Raw genomic sequence first — 20,264 nt, forward strand, 5'->3', positions numbered from 1 at the left:
TATATCATGATTTCTGGGAAGTTTTAGACTGAAAATTACGGTGGTCCAAAGTCCTGGACCAATTCTTTTTAGCCACAGACCAGTCATATTTAAACAGCACAAGCCCTGTTGACCTTTAACATTACTTATTTGTTTTTATAAAATAAAGTAAATGTTGTTTTTAAAAAAATCCTTAAAACAGCTGAAAAAGAGTCATAAAGTTGTACTGATGCATGTGGAAGCCACAAGATCAAGGGATACTGGTGGTTTAAAAAACTGCTGAAAATCTGCAAAATTTAGTATGCAATATGCTGATCACCAATTGAAGCTTGACCACTGTCAATCAAATGTTTGTCTGGTCTCAACCAGTGCAAAAACTAAGCATCCATAGTATTGGTTTACCATATGCTCTAGATGCTATGAGTTTGTATGGATTTACCTGTGGAAGGGAAATTGTATGCTATAAGACGTTTAGCACTGAAGGCTTCAAACATCTCAGGTCCGAAAAGGACAGAAATTATTATAAAAATAAACGTATTCTGACTTTCCAGGATAAATGAAAATGACAAGGGCTGAGTATGATAAGACTAGGTCATTTAAATTTGTTTATTATTTACAGCATACACAGAGTCACCCAATCGTTCAAGTCCCATATTCAAAGGCACATTCAATTTTATAAATGACCCACTGATAGTACATGAAACAAGCAAAGAGAATATTAATTCAACCAGCTAGTAAATAAAACATACCCCTCTCAATCATCAATACCCTCACTGCCTGAGCATTAACAAAGCCGAGAGCTGACCCAGTTGTTCATCATGTCAGAGACCATAGAACTAGCTGATTTCTGTCCTGATGAGACCATGCACACTGACTGTTTCTTCTGAGAACAGAGCACTTGACGTGTACATCCCAAGGGTCAAGGCAAAGTTCATTTCAGACTGAGCAATCTGCCAAGTTGTCCAAGTTTTCTCTGACCTTGCACATTCCATTTTTAGATAATTTGTCAATAAAAATGTCAAAATATCTAAAATGGGATGGAAAAGATCAGAGAAAACTTTTGCTCTTTGCCAAAGTGAATTGTTACTATTGAAGCCATGATTAGATATAAAATGACTGGGTTGTTTTCCCATCTAAATGAGTTTGGAATGGCAAATGTTTTAAAATTTATCTGGGTGTAAGATATTTTGAACTGATGCTGAGAACTCTTAAACTGGAAGTTTTAACTACATTACTGTAATTCAAAGAGGATCTGCCCATAAAAGGTATGATCAAGTGATTTGAAAACTGTAAAATTTTAAGCTTCAAAAATATTTATATGATCGAATAAGCAAACAAATAGTTGTCTAAATTTTGAGTTTGCATTAGTCCCCCCCCCACCCGCCTTTAGTTTATGTTAATGTACTGGAGTAAACATTCACATCAGACTTAGCTACTTAACTGTTCCATGGCTTATGCAGACATGGGCAATTTGGGGTCCTACTGGTCCTACACCAGCGAGTCAAAAATGAAATTTTCTGGCCTGAAAGTAATTTTCATTAACTGAATATCTGACGAATCAACCTTTCATTTGGGATAAAATCCATTTCAATCATTTAAACAAACATAGTCATTCTATTCAATGTGAGGTCACATGAAGATATTCTGGTTACATGCTCGTTATCGACAAAGCAAAACTAGCTCATTGAGAACTTTTTTTTATCATTTACACATTTACAGCTTTTTAAACATCCATAATATATAAACTTTTTTCCATTTATTTTACATTATCTTAAACATAAAGCACACAGCTATGAAACCTTGTTAGGAAGATACTGATTTCAGTATAGACAGCCCAAAAAAAATGGAGTAAATAATAATTAGACCAGAAACACCTCAAGCAATGTTAACCATATATGCTTGACAAAGAATCAATGAACGACAAACAAAAGGATAATATGCATGATGATTCAATTAAAGCCAAGGTATTCCTCAATCAGATTTTTTAAATGATAACTGAAATCGATACCTTCTTTATCTCGTACACAAACTTGCTCTCAATGACTAGGTCTGTTTTAGGAACATAAACAAAATTACAAGTATGCATGTATGTATATAGTTAAATGGCACATTTGTGGCTAAATAATGCCAGTAAGTTTGTTTATTCCAGGCTGTATAATCTCCAATAAGCTTGGGTATTCCCAAAAAAGACATACAAAATAAAAACAAAGATGACTAAATCCTTAAAATACAAAGAGAAAGTTTAAAAAAATATAAACTTTATTCATTTAAAAAGTCAAAGACCTCAGCTGGAGCAGAAAGTTGGTGGATAATCAGCAACTATGACAACAATAATAACAACCACCACTACTAATTGACCAAAATCAGATGTTAGTAATCATTAATGCACTTTTTCTTACCAATAACACATTATAAATGTAGTCCACTTGTTTATTAACCACTTGTTTATTAACCTAAACAATCGACCTTATCTGCAACAGTTTACATTGAAATTGTTTGAAATTTTTATCTCCAAAGTGAAGCCTTGAAAAGTGTACTTAATGAAAGGCACATCTGAGGCACATTAAAAACAAGAGTGCAATAAGGACATAATCACGTTTTTAATGCATGGAAGAAAGCCATTATATACAGAAAGATTTTTTTGCCAGGCAAGTTGATTTTATTGCTGGCCGATTAAGTTTTAATTGTCTGGTGGGCATGTGGGGAACAAAAATCAACATTTAAAAACCCTGAGATTAAGAAATCAAACCATTTCCATTACAAAAAACATTAACTGAATTATAAATCAATTATAACTTGCCTTTATGTCCACACACAAAAATCAGCCAATGAAACATGATTGAATCATTTTTTTAAATTTTTGTTTTGTGCTATGGATTGAGATTCAGTGCAAAATTAAATTCATTGCCAAAAAATTTCATGAAAGATTTGAATCTTAACTTTCAAAAGTTTTTGAATCTTGATCTAGTTGTTTCAAGAAGCTAAGCATAATGACTACAAATAATACAGTTTATATAAAAATAATTAATAATAAAGCTAGACTAGTAGTGACATATGCTGAATGATCTAGATGTAACTGTATGAAACAAACTTATTCTCAAAATGTAAATCTGTGTCATGTACCAACATCCTGAAAATACAGTATGGTGGCAAATTGCTTGAGTGACATTTTACTGTATTTGCTACTGTACAAAGAAGACCAGATCAAATCTGCCCTTGCATTAACTTATGTTATATCAAAGTATAATTGGTTTATCCTACTCAGGATTTTTAGCAAACCATGTAATTTTTATTACCTTATAAACAAAATTTCAAGAAACATGATTTGTCAAACATCAAGTTATAAACTCGAGTATTTCTATTGAATTGTTTTAGCCAAGATCACAGGGAGAGAGGCAAGGGAGGTAAGTACTATAACTGGTACAGTCCTTGTCAACAATTGTCTGCATAGACAACAATGGTAGCTTTGTGATTTATAACATACTAAGAATAAAATCTTGACCTAAATAGGTTGATGAGGTAATAAATTGCTTGCATGTTAATTTACTGGGGAATGTTATGACTGTCAAGATGGTTAAAATATTCCAAACGTACTGGTGTAACTAATAATATGGGATATGCTGTTTAAAGCTCACTGCACATTATATAATAGTAAATAAAATAATATTCTATCTTGCTTATCAAGGTTATTGTTCACATTTTTATCCTGATCTGCATATGAACTCAGTAAAAATCATCTATTCAACCTCTGAGGCACAAATTGTTCTTTTGATAACAAGCAGAATTTGCATGTGGGTGCAAAATGATATGTTCACATAAGACAGCAAAATGTGCAAAGCTACAAGACAATAAAAAGACCATAAATTATGCTAACATTGCTTCCTTCAAGACACTTGTTCTATACCTCAGTACATATTGTTCTATTGTTTAATTCATTTTATATTAGGATTTCTTTGCCCATTTGAGATCATCATCTCTTGGTTTAAAACCTGTTAAAGTTTCTATAATATTTTCTAATGCTGGCCAGAATCGCATTGCTTCCAGTGGATAGTTCAGCCACCCCGTTGTTATACAGAAATATGTCTCATGTGGAGCCACATGATGTATCCTGTGGTGCTTCCGAGGCAAAATGATGTGGCAATCCTGGAGAAATGTTATCCACCTGGGTAGTCCAAAGTAAGTGTGAGACCACTTGTGAAACTGGAAAGTACAAAAATATATTGCTTTAGAGTCAAAACTCTTTAACAGATACTGTATGTAGAGACCAATAAAGAAAACTTACAAAAACGGACGAGTTGGTAACAGTAATGAAAAGTTCATTTCAAACAAGAATTAGAGTATGATAATTTTTAACACCAACAAATTTAGTTAAAAAGCTAGTTACTTCAAACTCAAATGAACTTGTTTTGTTGCCTTAAGCAAAAAAGACCTGTACTTATAGTGATAAAAAGTAACTTAATAAAATTTGTTCTAAATGATGTTTTGCATGCAAAACTGTCAGCAAATTCTGCTGCGTCTATCTTGACCAAAAATGGTGTAATTTTTTTATTTGTATATGTGATAACTGCAGTGCAGTTACCCCTACCCAAAAAAAGCCAAACTGACAAAAACAGAGTGTGTGTGTGTGTTTGTGTATGTGATTTGGATTTTCAATGTGGCTTTCACAATTTTTCAGTCATATCGCTTTGATATCTGCAGTGTGGCAGTTTATAGTGATGTCAAGCACTGGGGCATCATGCCACAGACATGTAGCATGATGTCCCACCCAGTCGAATTATCCTGACACCAGGCAGACCAGTCCTGACACTAACCTCTTAATGCTGAGCACCAAGCAAGGCAGCTGTTAGTACCATTTTTATAAGTCTCTGTTATGACTCTGCTGGGGTTTGAACCCTTGACCTCCCAACAAAAAGAATAAGAGAAGTAGTACTGCAGAAAATTCATAACGACAAGAAGACCTGTCATTTGTCTTTTATTTCAAAATCTGTATGTCAAAGCAAATGCGATGTCAAAGCTTAAAAACATGTACCAATACCAATACTGCTGGCATACTCTGACAACCGTCTTAATGTCTGAACTTATTTCTGTTGTTATGTAAGCCATATACTGTGAACTCACTGATTTTTGAGATATTGTCATGGTATTTCAATTCATCAAATTGGAAGGATTGTTGCTCATTAGGTCTCTAAATTTGTGGTGCGTTGTTGAACAGAAATACTGCTACCAATTAAACCACAAAATGTAAAGAATTCATGTCCACTTATAAATCTATAGATTCCTGGAAAGTAGTACAGGCTGTACACAGGAATATTTTTCAGCAATGGCCTTTTTGTTATTCTGAATTTAACTAAGATTACTAATTTATCAACATTCAAGATAAAAACTTGTATAAAATGTGAAACAATGCAATCAACATAAAAACTGCACCTACCTGACTTTACATTAACATATTTACTGTTTATTTTCAAGTACTACATTTTTAAACACAAAAAACTGTTTAGCCAGAACAATTTTTTCATGCCTTGCAAATTTCTGACATAATTTTAATGTTTTTTTCTCTCCTTGTGAACTTTGTGTCCAAAGTTCTCCAATGATAGGAAAAGATGACCATACTAATATAATTTTAGGAAAGAGGAGGAATGGCTTGCTTTTTTATTTTAATTTGTCCCAAAAGTGTTGATAGTGAGAAAACCATGCTTCACTATTCAATAAGTCACTGACATTGATAACACAAACCGTTTGTTTAACTATATTACTCACCAGCTCAGAGAAAAAAATCTCAGTATTAAGAAGAACAGAAGAATGTGTCACCTTTTATTAAAAAAGAAAACAAATAAAGTTCAAGCCATCTGTGTGAAAAAATTATAAATACTTGTAACATGGATAACATTAAGATGCGCATATGGTTACATACAGGTCTTGCTGTTGTAGGGTTTAACACCATTTCTGTACGTGAGAAGGCTTGCCAGTAGCTTCTCATGGGTCAGTGGTTCTTCCCGGGTTCTTCCTCCACCATTAATACTGGCTGCCATGTATAGCCTATTGTGTGCTGAAAAATGGCGTTAAACTCCACCACAAAAACAACACCACCATTTTTCAGCACAAGATAGGCTATAAATGGCAGCCAGTATAACTGCTGGAGGAAGAACCCTGGAAAACCCCAGGAAGAACCACCAACACACGAGAACCTACTGGCAAGCTTTCTTATGTACCCATGTTAGCCGAGTTTGAGACCTGAACCCATGCAGACAGAGGTGAGATGACAGTGATCCGGAATGGTGAACACTTTAGACCACTTGGTCACTCGAGGCCCCCTACAGGTCTTGTAACTCAGAATGCGTATCACAAGTGAATAACTAACTTAAAAATTAATACAGAGAAAGAATATATAAGTAGTGCAATATAATTATTTTTTTTTTAAAAATCAGTCTGCAGTAAGTTTTGGTCTGAAACCGATAAAACTGGGATCACTTCATTAGTTCTGTTAGTAACATTTAAACATTCTGATCTCCTACCCATTAACAAAATACAACAGGCCAGTGCAACTTCCTCCAGGCCAGAAGCAATTTTTATAGCTGCCCCATATCATCAAAAATAACCAAATAAAACTTTATAATGGGCAAAATCTTTTAAGACTATATAGGATAAATAAGGCCTTTTTTACATTTGATTTTCAACATACTTGGTTTGTTAAGCTGACAAAAATGGTTAACAGGAACATGTACATCTCCCAGTTATAATTTTGTCTTATGATTTCCTCTGGGTAGGTGAAAAACTTGTAGGCCATGTATGCCAAGGGAAGTAGAATCACAGCAAAGTTATCACCATTGGTTTCTATGAAGTCATGACGAGTAATAGAAGTGGGATCTATGTGATGTTCTCGAAAAGGTCGTATGAAACCCTGAAATGGAAAAGAAATGAATTCAATATACTGAAAACCCTAAATGATGAAATGTCAGTTAGTCTGACTTAACTTTTGTTTGTGATTAATGATACTCTACTAGATGAAGAAACACTTCAAGTTTCATGACAATACATACAACAGTATAACTGGCATGTGAAGGTGAAAATGAAGTAAATGTGAGTTAATTGCCAATAGCGAGTAGCACCCTCCAAGATGAATTGATCCAAGTTTTCCAAGTGTACATAAAACAGTGTCTGAGAAGTCAGAGAAACTGAGCTCAATGCAAATGTAATCAATGGAGCATGAAATGTTTGTCATTGTGACCTACTTGGCCTGTGGTAAGTTGAAGCCTCCAGAATGAATAAACCCATCAAGTTTCAGAGTGGGTCAATAAACAGTTTCTAAGTTATGAGTCAGGGCTGGTCATACCGCTCCAGTGGTCAAGTGGTTAAACCATCTGCCTTTGATGCGGGAGCTCGTGGGTTTGAACCCCGGCAGAGTCATACCAAAGACTCATAAATAATGGTACAAGCAGCTGCCATGCTTGGCACTCAGCATTAAGGGTTAAAGCTAGGACTGGTTGGCCTGGTATGAGGATAATGTGATTGGGTGGGGCATCATGCTATGTGTCTGCTGCATGATTCCCCATTTGCTAGCATCACTATAAACTGACACTGCAGACACTCTAGTGATATGACTGAAAACGTGTTAAAGCTACATTAAAAAATTCAAAACATACAGTCACACACAGGACCTAGTCACCATGGAAGGAAGAGATCCATAGCATAATCCTGGCTGAATTAATGACTTTTCTCTGTTATGCAGAGAAAGTGATCCTACAGCATATTGTTGTTGATGTTGTTGATGGGTTTAACGCCATTTTTCAGCACACAACAGGCTATAAATGGCAGCCAGTATTAATGGTGGAGGAACAACCCGGGAAATCCCCAGAAAGAACCACCGACCCTCGAGAAGCTACTGGCAAGTTTTCTCACATACCCACATAGGCCGAATCCGAGACTTGAACTTACGCAGACAGAGGTGAGATGGCAGTGATCCGTAACGGAGAGCGCTTCAGACCACTCGGCCACTCGGGGCCCCCCCCCTACAGCATATAACCTTTCAATTGATAATTCATTCCCTGATTGGGTCAGGTTTGGATCCCATTTTTTCCCCCTTAGAAAGTACCAAAAAAATTAGCCTCTATTTGTTGAATGTGAAGAAATAAGAATACCAATTACCACAGTTATTTTAATAGATGTACTGGTGGTGCAATTTATGGGGTGGGGTGGCAATGAATACTGTATATCACTATTTGTCTGAAAATGTTTGTAAATTAACTTGTTTTGACTTTTCTAACAGTTGTTGGATTACTCATATACTGTTTTAAGTACCTGGACATACCATGATATATATATATATATATATATATATATATATATATATATATATATATATATATGGATCCATAAACCTTGATAAGGTATGAATATCTTTTCTGGGGGTGTGTGGAAAAAAGTGGGTGGTGGGTGGATTTATTAGAAGGAGGTATTCTATTTGAATAACTGCAGTAAATAAGTTTTACCAAGTGAAATTCATGTTTTGGTTCTATCTTTTAATTCGGTTTTAGCATAATCATCACAAATGTGATATGCCTCTTGTATTCAAACATGAAAGTATCAATCAACCATCACAGCTATGTCTCCAAACTTTCCTGAGACCTAATTATGAACAAACTTTATTTTGATTTTAGATTGCAAAAGTGTATGCTGTATTATTACAATCAATTAAAAGCAGATCTTCAATGTAATCTCATGTTAATTACATCTTTTGTATCAAATCAAATAAAGGGAGTGGAATAATAAATCAACTTTTAAGGTATGCCAATCATACCCTCCTATGATCACAGTGGTGTGTTAGACTAAATCATTTCATCTGACCAATTTAACATTGTTATAAATATTATGTATGTAACATAATAAAAAGTAACATTACTCTGTGGTTTATGCTACTGATTAGCAGATCTGATCGTGGTTTATGCTACTGATTAGCAGATCTGATCAAGGAAAGTAAGCGAAAGTAGTAGTTGCACGAAAACTTTTATTTTACAGACATGACAACGAAGTCTGTAATGAACGTAATAGAGTGTATTGCTGAATTGGCAAGGATGATCAGAAATATCACTACTGCTTGTGATGAAATTGCAGCATCAATAGTTCACTAATAGACAGCAGTTGTTTCATGAACAAATGTCAATAGTTTTTGAAAAAAGGAAACCTTGTTGTGAGTTGACAATAATACTTGAATATATCAATGTAAATATGCAAAAAACAGTGATGAAATGCACATTTCATTCTAGGTGCAGTTCTGGTATTTGTTTTGCTTTTTATTTGTAAAAATATGTTAGTTTATTCATCTAGATGTACTACTGTGATAGATATGCACATTATCCAAATATCACCAGTGACTGGCAATACAGGATGTAATGACTTTAATTTATGTAAGCTTTGAGCACACACAAACTGAGGAAGATATGTTGTTTAATTTATCCAAATGGATTTAACATACTAACAAAGTCTATTGATAAACCCAACAAGTATGAATTATTGGCACTGGGTTTATGTAAATGAACCAAATCACTTTAAAATGTTCAGGAATTTGATCAGAGAATATAATTATTCAGTTTTTCAGATATGTCGGGGGGGGGGGGAGCACACGAGGGAGAGAGAGGACTAATCATTGGCACTGGGCTTATGCAAATGAACCAAATCACTTTGAATGGTTCAGGATCTTAATCAGAGAGTATAAATAATTATTGAGAGAGAGAGAGAGAGAGAGAGAGAGAGAGAGAGAGAGAGAGAAAGAGAGAGAATTCTACCTTTCCTATGACTGGTAATTCTACAGAGCCCCAGGTATCTGCCCCCCAGTGCACAAGGCCACTTAGAAAATCAGCTGTCAAGATCCCCAAAACTAAAGAAGAAAAAAAAAACAAGGTGCAATAATGGATGTAGTTTGAAATAATTTTCATATATGAAAAACAATATACAATTAAAAGAATTCTAATGAAAATCCCATGTTGATAATGACAATCCATTCTGGAGAATTAGAGAAAATATTTTTAATGTCTTAATTGTAGCAGCCATAATTGAGGTCAGATTGGTACTATTTTCATTCAGGACCAACTAGATATCAAAATTAGTCTTGTTGTAAAAACACCAAGTCAATACGACTTTCCATTTAGGAGTAACAAGATTTTCCAGATGGTTGCCATGGTAGTCACACCTGATTGGCATCTTTTTCATTCAGTACCAACTAGGCATTGTAAGAAGTCTTCTGGTGAAAAAAACCCAATGTAGATGTGACTTTCCATTTGGAATGATTGGCATCTTTTTCATTCAGTACCAACTAGGCATTGTAAGAAGTCTTCTGGTGAAAAAAACCCAATGTAGATGTGACTTTCCATTTGGAATAATAGTGATCAGATTTTAATGTTTCTGCAACATCTGGGATATTAATGGGTACCAAACTTGAAACGGTACAGTCACTTTATTCTGCTGAGTAATGGAGACCATCTGGTTTTATCAAACTATGTTACATGTACGTAATACACATACATATTTAGTTATCAAGGGCTGGACTATGAACTGTGTCTGTCTATCCAAGCATGTATGCTACAAAGAGCAAGGCTGATAAATCTACAGGTAATTATATCATGTTTACTGAGAAGGCAGAGATCAGTGCTACAAGCAACAGTCAATTTACATAATTTTCCATGAACAGGGTTTTTGTCTTTTGTTAAAAGCAGAGATATTTTCTCCACATTTCTACAGAGGTGTAATAAAAATATGGATATATTGTGAATGAACGCAGAGAAGTATATTCTGAAGAAACTGGGATATATATATATATATATATATATATATATACATCCATGGTTTAATAGGGGCCTATGCATATTCAGGGGGTTGGTGAAGACCCTAACAAGAGGCCCAACCAGGCCTGATATTTCTCACCTGGCTTTCGTAACAGCTGGCCTTTCCACTAAGTTGGGCTATCTAGTACTGTAACAACGCACCCTATGCAAACTATCTTCCACGCTTTATATTATATCACTTTTACCTATTGGACTCTAGTCTGATAAAGTTTTATTTCCAAAAATAAAATCATAATTTATATGCACAGTCCCAAGCCCACAATCAAAGTCATCCAAGAGTTTTAAAAGTTAAGTATACAAAGCTTTAATCAAAGTCTACAGAATCTCGCCTTTCACATGGATCACAAAATTTCAAATTACTTGTTTTTTTTTTTTTTTAGGCCAAGGGTTTGTTTCTTCTTGACATTTAAATTTGAAAGTGTTTCAGGAGACAAGCATATAGAAAGATTTTGTTTCTATTAAAAGCTAGAAATACAAAATATAACTTCCAAATAATCTGTAAGGAATGACAGTGAATATATGAAACGCCATAAGATAATGCACAATACATGTGATACCACATAAATGACAAACGTTTCAGGCACTATAATATGACAATTTCTTTGTCCATGTTGACAAACCATCTTAACAGTGCACTGTTACATCATAATCTGCTTATGTTGACATCAAGTATGAGCACTGTATGTTGTGAAAGATCTGGGTTTTTCCTGTTGTTGACATTTCTGGTAGCGGAGATCAACTAGATGAGGCATTATCTCGTAATCTTTCTTTCGTCGGATTTTTGGCTGCTCGCTAGTAATTAATAAATTTACATAGACTGACATCTGCATGTGGATGGTAAGTAAAATTCCTCTTCTTTTCAGTCAGAATTAAATCCTTTAGAACACTCACATTTTCTGTGCTAATCCTTGTCATCAGACCAGAACACCTGCGTCTCTATCATCCGTTTGACCATTTGTTAAATTTCTGATGCATGCATGGAAGGCAGCATCACTCTGCTACCACAAATGTAAAAAAGAAACAAACAAAAAAAATACAAAAAAAACCAAACATCTTGTTAGTCTATTCAATAGGCAGGGAGGAACAGTAACTACAATCGACCAAATGATGACCAATTCCTTTTTAAAAAATGTACCTAGATAAAATAGTTTGCTGAAGTTTCAAAGAAAACTGATTGCCTTTGAAGCATCGATTGTTATGAAAATGTACTAAACAAATGGAAAAAATCAGTCTCAATCATGCAATACAATTATTTGATGTTGCCGCCACAATAAGAAACAGGCATTTGTTTAGTTCTCCTAAGCTGCACCTAGCGGTGACTTCAATAATGCATGTAACCTTCATCAAAGAAAGCTGACTACAATCTTCAATAAAAACAAAGAACTTTTCTTCAAAGGAAGCCAGTACCAAACTTACATAAAAGCAATGGAATCTGATGGATTGTTTTTCATTTTCCAACATGACTGGAACACGTTTACTGTGGTGCAAAAGTTTCCTTTTTGCAGTGAAAAAGTTTATGCTTATGAACTTTACCAACGGCAGCTTAAAATGCAAACTGACTTCTACCAACTTCGGACCTACTGAAAAGTAGATGTGCTTCATCATTCGTTACGTGACTGTGCTGTTTTTCCACTGAATTCAGACCTATATGACCTATGAATATTTTCAATCTGTGTGCATGCATATTTTCAGTGGAATTACTTATATTGTGGATTCAATGTAGGTGATGTGATTCGCAAGTGAGTACATGGTGTTGACACTCTATTCATGCTATACATTAGACATGTATATATAAACAGTATACACGTACACGTACCAATCCGCGGTTCTCTAAATAAAGTAAAAGATTATACATGCCTTGTCTGTTTTCACTATAGGTGTATTTCCCATTTAATATGCATCGATTTAAAATGGTAACAGTGCCAATGAATCATGTATTTACCACCTGCATTTATCACCTACCCCCCCCTTGCAAATTTGTTGGGGTACATGCACCATTTTCTTCAGCTAACTGACCTGGTTGCTTATAGCACGGTTATATTTTTTTATATATAAGCCAATCATTAATTTTCACTGAACACTGCACAACAGAGGAAGACTTTACAAACATTCAAATCTATTGGCACCATCCAAATGAACAATAATTTTAAAAAATATTTAATTAAATATGCATAACTCAGTTTATGACCAAAAGGTGCACAAATTTGGCTGCCATGAAAATTTCTCTATTTCTGCAAGAATTTTATATAAATTGTGAAGTAAAAATAGATTTTTATGTATTTTCATGATAATCTCTGTGTGAAAAGTCACATTTTGAACATTGTTGTCATATTTTTCCATTTCCAAGTCAAAAATACTTACTTGCTGTACTGAGTATCACCTTCCAATCCTCAAGCTGAAAATATCTGATCAGCTGAATGCCATTGACTACAATCAAGACTGATGTACCTATCACACATATAGTCTCCTGAAGCCTCTTTCCTGAAAAGATTGAATGAAAACTACCAATAACAACATGTACAAAAAGAGCTCCTATGTTTTAGTTCCAGGGATACCTCTCCTTAAAATGGGTGAAGACAGACTTTTTGAACCACAACTCTTACTAAAGCAGTACTACAACATATGGTGATTTACAATGAACAAGCAATTCCTGATGTAAGCATAATATCACAACACTGCTAGGTGAACAAGTCATTTGCACAGCTTACAAATGCTACCCTTGCTTTGGAAGTCTACTCATGATTCCCTATACATAAAAGGACATGTCTGACTCACATTTAAGAGTGTAAACAAAAGTACTAAAATAAAATCAGATCCATCTTGATTTAATCATACATACAAAACATACATCAGCGCAAGTCAGACCAGCAATTAGTTAATGTTCAGGATCTCACTCAAGACTATACTGGCCCTACTTGAAGCAAATGGATCTCACTCAAGACTATACTGGCCCTACTAGAAGCAAATGGATCTCACTCAAGACTATACTGGCCCTACTTGAAGCAAATGGATCTCACTCAAGACTATACTGGCCCTACTAGAAGCAAATGGATCTCACTCAAGACTATACTGGCCCTACTTGAAGCAAATGAATCTTACTCAAGACTATACTGGTCCTACTTGAAGCAAATGGATCTCACTCAAGACCATACTGGCCCTACTTGAAGCAAATGGATCTCACTCAAGACCATACTGGCCCTACTTGAAGCAAATGAATCTAACTCAAGACTATACTGGTCCTACTTGAAGCAAATGGATCTCACTCAAGACTATACTGGCCCTACTTGAAGCAAATGGATCTCACTCAAGACTATACTGGCCCTACTTGAAGCAAATGGATCTCACTCAAGACTATACTGGCCCTACTTGAAGCAAATGGATCTCACTCAAGACTATAGTGGCCCTACCTGAAGCAAATGGATCTCACTCAAGACTATACTGGCCCTACTTGAAGCAAATGGATCTCATTCAAGACTATACTGGCCCTACTCGAAGCAAATGGATCTCACTCAAGATGTTCTGACTGCTTAATTCACTGTCCACTTGCTGTAAATCACCATTTGCAATGCTGCATTACTGGCAAGAATAGTTACTTTCTACACATTATAAGATACTGTCAATGCACTATTTTTTCTGGAGTCCACGTTTTCTCTGGTTTGTGTACTATTATTATTTTATCTGTGTTAGCCAAACATTTCTGATAGAGTTATCATCATTGGCAAGAATGACACACATACCAACTTTCCCAATTAAACAGAGAGTCTCCCAAATGTGTGTAGAATACCTGACAGTCTGAGTCACAAGCAGGAGTAAAAATCTCCTGATTAAAACAACGTTCAACAGGAAGTAACAGGCAATTGTCATATAAAATATCTTGGTTTTTTTTCCTTCATATTTCCAAGTCGTTCTGAGTTAGTAGGAACTAACAGGGCAATCTTTGTATTAAAGATGCCAGTGGGTATCTGGATACTCTGGGTTGTTGTTATTGGGTTTAATGCCATTTTTCAGCACAAGATAGGCTATGCATGGCAACTAGTATAACTGGTAAAGGAAGAACCTGGGACAACCATGGGAAAAACCACCAACCCATGAGAAACTACTGGCAAACTTTCTCATGTACACACATCAGCCAAGCCTGAGACTGGAACCAATGCTGACAGATGTCAGTGATCTGGACCAGTGAGCGCTTTAAACCATCCAGCCCTCAGGGTTGACTATACAATCATTAGGTTTTGAGTACAGGTAAAATGTTCCTTAGTTTACTTAGGTTTCTGTTTTTGTCTGCATTTAAAAAAAAAATTTCTTGGTGTCTAGATAATTGTTGATTACAAATTTTGAAAATATCATCACTGGAAAATTGAGGGTTCCAATTATTAGTGTCAATCAAAATATTGAGGCATAAGTTGCTCTTATAAACTTCCAAAAACTGTGTGTGTGTGTGAATTGGATTTTTAACATAGCTTTAACAATTCTCCAACGGCCAATGTGGGTATGTGAGAAAGCTTGCCAGTAGCTTCTCGAGGGTCAGTGGTTCTTTCCGGGGTTTTCCCAGGTACTTCCTCCACCATTAATACTGGCCACCATGCATAGCCTATTGTGTGCTGAAAAATGGCATTAAACCCTACAACAACAACAACAACAATTCTCCAATCATACTGGTACGATGTATGCAGTGTGGCAGTTTATAGTGATGTCTAGCTTTGGGGTATCATGCCTCAGACATGTAAATATCATGTCCCATCCAGTCACATTATCCTGACACTAGCCCAACCAGTCTGAACACTAATCTCTTAATGCAAAGCACCAAGCAAGGAGGCTACTAGTACCATTTTTGTAAGTCTCTGGTATGACTCGACCAGGATTCGAACATGTGGCCTCCTGCATCAAAGGCAGAGTCTAAACACTTAGGCCACCAGAGAGGTACAAACTGCTCTTAATCTTTTCAATGCACATCAGACTATTTCACATTGTTTCCTTTTTCATGAAATCAATTTTCCCTTGCATCATTCATTATGGGAGGATACCAAATCATATCATATTATATGAAAACTGTGATTTTTATCTACCAATCAACCCTAAACCCAACAAATATCAATCTAATTCCGAGTCTACATTATTTAATGCTTGCCAAAACAACTTAATTAATATTGAATACTTATTTAATTTCCTGGCCTATTTCTAAGAATCACTGGCATAAACATGTGGAGTCACTGACTTTCAAAAGCATGAAAAAGTACATGACTATCGTTTTATTACATATCTGGATTAAATTTTTGAACACTTATAATATCACACAAATATTTTTCTGCAAACATAATGTTTAAACATACAGTACATATAAATTTATTATTTCTACCCTACTACAACTCTATAAACACAAAAAAGCCACACAAAATAAAATCATCAATAATCTGTTTCAAGAATGATCATTTAGAATGCTGTGTAGTTTTCTCTGAAAGTAAAATAGCAGCTCCATTTACAGCAAAGTAACTTACACATCTGACAGTATACTGTAAATATAAATGTATACTACCATCATTAAAGAAAACAAAGGAATGAAAATAGATACCAAACACCATGCAGTGCCCAAGTAACAAATCACATGTTATTATGGTACATAAATAACTGGACAATACTGTACAGATCTAACTACAGTATGAGGAAACTTTAATTACTTTACTAGCTTCTACCCCAAAATAATTTAAATACAGTTATTTGGTAAAAATAGGAGTCTCACCAGCAAAAGTTTAATTTATACATTCTTTATAACACTGACATATAGCTATTGTTTGTGCATCAGAGTGAGACTGAATTTTGTCAATCTAAGGAAAGGTCTTATTCCAAAAACTAAACCAGGCATCACACACTTTCTTACACTTGGCTACTGTCTCATCCAAACTATCTGTCACAGCAACTTTAACACTCTTCTGAACCTCATCACAATCTCCATCAATTTGCCGTTTAACCCCAAAATACTTGTCCAAATTTGTGAATGGCATTTTGTCTACATAAGTCTCAACATGTTTTGATTCTGAGGCCACATGCACTAACAATAATGAAAGCTAAAGTTGTTTATTTGATATATTCTTATAAATGACATGTACATCTCTGGGTCTTTCTGCCTCTGAATTCAATCACTGTAAATGTCAGTACATTTTCCCACCCAGCAACCAGTCAACGTCTTTGAACTTGCTGCCCGTACTCCTATAATGGCAACATGTACATCAGTGTGTCTCACAACCACTTAATTGTATCATTGTAAATATCAGCACAGCTAATTGATCAACACATTTTCCCACTAAGCAGGTGGCTCAAGCAGGACTGGCAAGTCTTTAAATTTTGCCACACACCTATTACATGCGTACAGAGGACTCCTGCCTAAGTGATTTTCTGCATCCCAGTTTACAAAAAATTGTGTCCACATATGTGTGATTAAGCATTTACAAGACTTCTGGTAAGGTTATTGTTGTTATTATAGGGTTTAACGCCATCTTTCAGCACAAGATAGGCTATACATGGCAGCCAGTATAACTGGTGGAGGAAGAACCCTGGAAAAGCCTGGAAAGAACCACTGGACTGAGTAGTAAAACTTTCAAGAATATCTCACAAACTTGGCAGCCTATATCAACACTCTACCACTAATTCATGTGTAATTAACCCTTTACCTCATACAATCGTCTTTGGACGCCTCTACTCCATTCGCATGGAAGCGCCTTTTGACGCCTCTGCAAGATTCGCATAGAAGCGCCGTTTGACGCCTGCTGTAAACAGCAGCCATTTTGAGATAGTTTTCGTAGCGCCACCGTCGGGGAAAACCCCCCTATTACATACTACATTCATTTCTACGAATGACAATTACGTCAGATCACGTGGTCGCTATTCATGCACTGGTCGATATCTGCTATTTAAAGTAACTGGGTCGTAATCTCCACTCTCCAAAATGGCAGCCGCGGATTTCATTCAGTACGTACGAAGTTTTCACGATTAGAATAACAACCACGAAAGATTCAATAAATTAGGTAAATGCTCTGATATTAATGTAGGCAGCAATTAGTTTTTATAAATTATCAAATTCAGATGACTTAGTGATATAGACGCACACGAAAACCTTGTAAATTTCGAGTATCGGAAATGGCAGCTACGGTTGGTCACGCGGCCTCACTGACATGACGGTGAACGAGTTCTCTCAAGATTTCGAAGCACATAAAAAATTCTTCTGTGGAAAATAATTACACAGCTATAACCATCGGACATTACTCTTAAATTTTTCCACATATAATATATGTGTACCAAAAATGTAAAATGGTTAAAATTGTTGTAAATAACATACACTAAATTGCTTAACAGTTCACAGGCAGGATTTCATTCAGTACTTACGAAGTTTTCACGAGTAGAATCTCAGCCACGAAAGATTCAATAACTTTGGTAAAGGCTATGATATTTATGTAAGCAGCAATTAGTTTTTATTGATTATCAAATTCAGATGACTTAGTGATGTAGACGCAGACGAAAAACGTGTAAATTTCGAGTATGGGAAATGGCAGCTACGGTCGGTCACGCGGCCTCACTGACATGACGGTGAATGAGTTCTCTCTCGATTTTAAAGCACATTAAATATTCTTCTGTGAAAAATAATTACACAGCTATAACAATCGGACTTTACTCTTCAATTTTTCCATATATAATAGATGTCTACCTTAAACGTAAAATGGTTAAAACTGCTGTTAAACGTAACACCACTACATTGCTTAACAATTCACAGGCATGCCTATGCGGATGCGGTCTGCTAGGTAACAGGTGTTCTATTTATAGCGTGCTGCACTTTGTCACTATGCTCTATGAGGTAAAGGGTTAATACACTTATTGTGCTGTCTTTATCCTGGCAGAATGAAAATATGACACTAGCAAATGGATGCAATACCGAAATATGTTTAAGTAGGTTCATGTGGGGGATATGTTACTTGAATGAAACAAAACATTGCTTACATTTCCAACAGACATAATATATTTGTATTTGTTTCATTAAAGAATAATATTTCAACTTAACCCGATTTTGGCATTCCTGGTTTTCACTGCTTTCCAGCCAACTGAAATGAAGGCCAATGAAACTTGAAAGCAGGTCCATTTCTTTTGTGAGAATTGAATTTATTAGAGAAAAGACATCAGGGTAAGTAAAGTCTGACAAAAACATTATAACTTTACTTTGTAGAAAAGCGTCATTATTGGTTGCCAGTTTTGTGTGATATTTCTGAAAATGTGACTTTCATTACACTGTCAGTCAACATCAAAACACACTACACAGCACCGTTGGTTAGGCAGTAAGACCCATCACCCCCTAGTCATACAATGTAAGACATAGCATATGTTGTTTTTGTTTTAGTGCTATGTGCTATGAAAATAACGATTGGAACACGATGAAAGCTGGGAATGCCGAAATTGGGGTAAGCTGAAATATTATTCTTTAACGAAACGAATAAAAAATATATTATGCCTATTGGAACTGTAAGCAATGGTTTGTCTCGTTCACGAAACAGATCCCCAACATGAACTTACTTGAACTTACTTCGGCATAACTCAACTACCGTCGCATTGCAACAAATTCAAATGTATGTCAATGGAACGTGAAAATGCACCCATTTGCTAGTGTCATATTTTCATTTCGCCGGATAAAGACAGCACAGTAAGAATATTAATTACACATACATTAGTGGAAGAGTGTCGATATAAGCTGCCAAGTGTGTGAGATGTTCCTGAAACTTTGATTACTCATTCCGATGTCAACGACATCGGAACACGCTATACAAGGCCGTTATTTGGATAGTAAGACATAGCACCTAAACAAAATCAACATGTGCTGTCTTACACGTAGGACTATGGCAACTTCTGACATGAACGGCAAGTTCTCCATATGATACAAATGCCACTCCCATCCAATTTTCACTTCTAGTAGAAGTTCTACGTTATCTTTCAGAACAGTTTAAACTTATGTATTGATTTACTATGATTATTTATCCTTAATTTAAAAATGCATCACATATATTTGGCATTGAAATTCGTTGATGGATAATCCCCAGCAACATGTCAACAAACCGACCTGCTGTGTACTGGCTAGCAAGCTCCTTTGCACCGGCGTGTTGTGGTCCCCATCGCGGTACTGCAGGCCTTTCGCTCAACGTAGAATCACTATTTTGGTTGATTTCATCCTCTGGCATAGAATTTTGCTTAATGTAATCCGCTCCAGTTTCTGTCATTTTTATGAATTTTATCGGCTACCTTTTTTTCTGACTAGGTCTGCTTGCTCACCTGATAGCTGCTCCGCACCTAAAGTAGGATATACCTTGAATAAATTACAAAACAAAAATCTAAATATCTTATAATTATTTTTAAATTATTAAAATACTACTTCTATTCAAAAATGCTATTTAAAGGATCAATGTAATAATAAAA

General features: G+C 35.5%; 1 protein-coding gene across 1 annotated transcript; it reads right to left on the bottom strand.

The window, feature by feature from the left end:
* Positions 1-571: 571 nt before the first annotated feature.
* On the bottom strand, positions 572-20,132 carry LOC149780840 (plasmanylethanolamine desaturase 1-like). Its single transcript, XM_089937908.1, has 5 exons — positions 19,912-20,132; positions 13,179-13,298; positions 9,762-9,853; positions 6,662-6,880; positions 572-4,179 (listed from the first exon to the last, which is right to left on the bottom strand). Exons 1-5 carry the CDS (start codon positions 20,066-20,068, stop codon positions 3,922-3,924), a joined length of 846 nt encoding a protein of 281 aa, XP_089794034.1. The 5' UTR covers positions 20,069-20,132; the 3' UTR covers positions 572-3,921.
* Positions 20,133-20,264: the final 132 nt, after the last annotated feature.

This window comes from Sinohyriopsis cumingii, chromosome 16 (assembly GCF_028554795.1).
Source record: "Sinohyriopsis cumingii isolate HCF-2022 chromosome 16, ASM2855479v2, whole genome shotgun sequence".
Lineage (NCBI taxonomy): Eukaryota > Metazoa > Mollusca > Bivalvia > Unionida > Unionidae > Sinohyriopsis > Sinohyriopsis cumingii.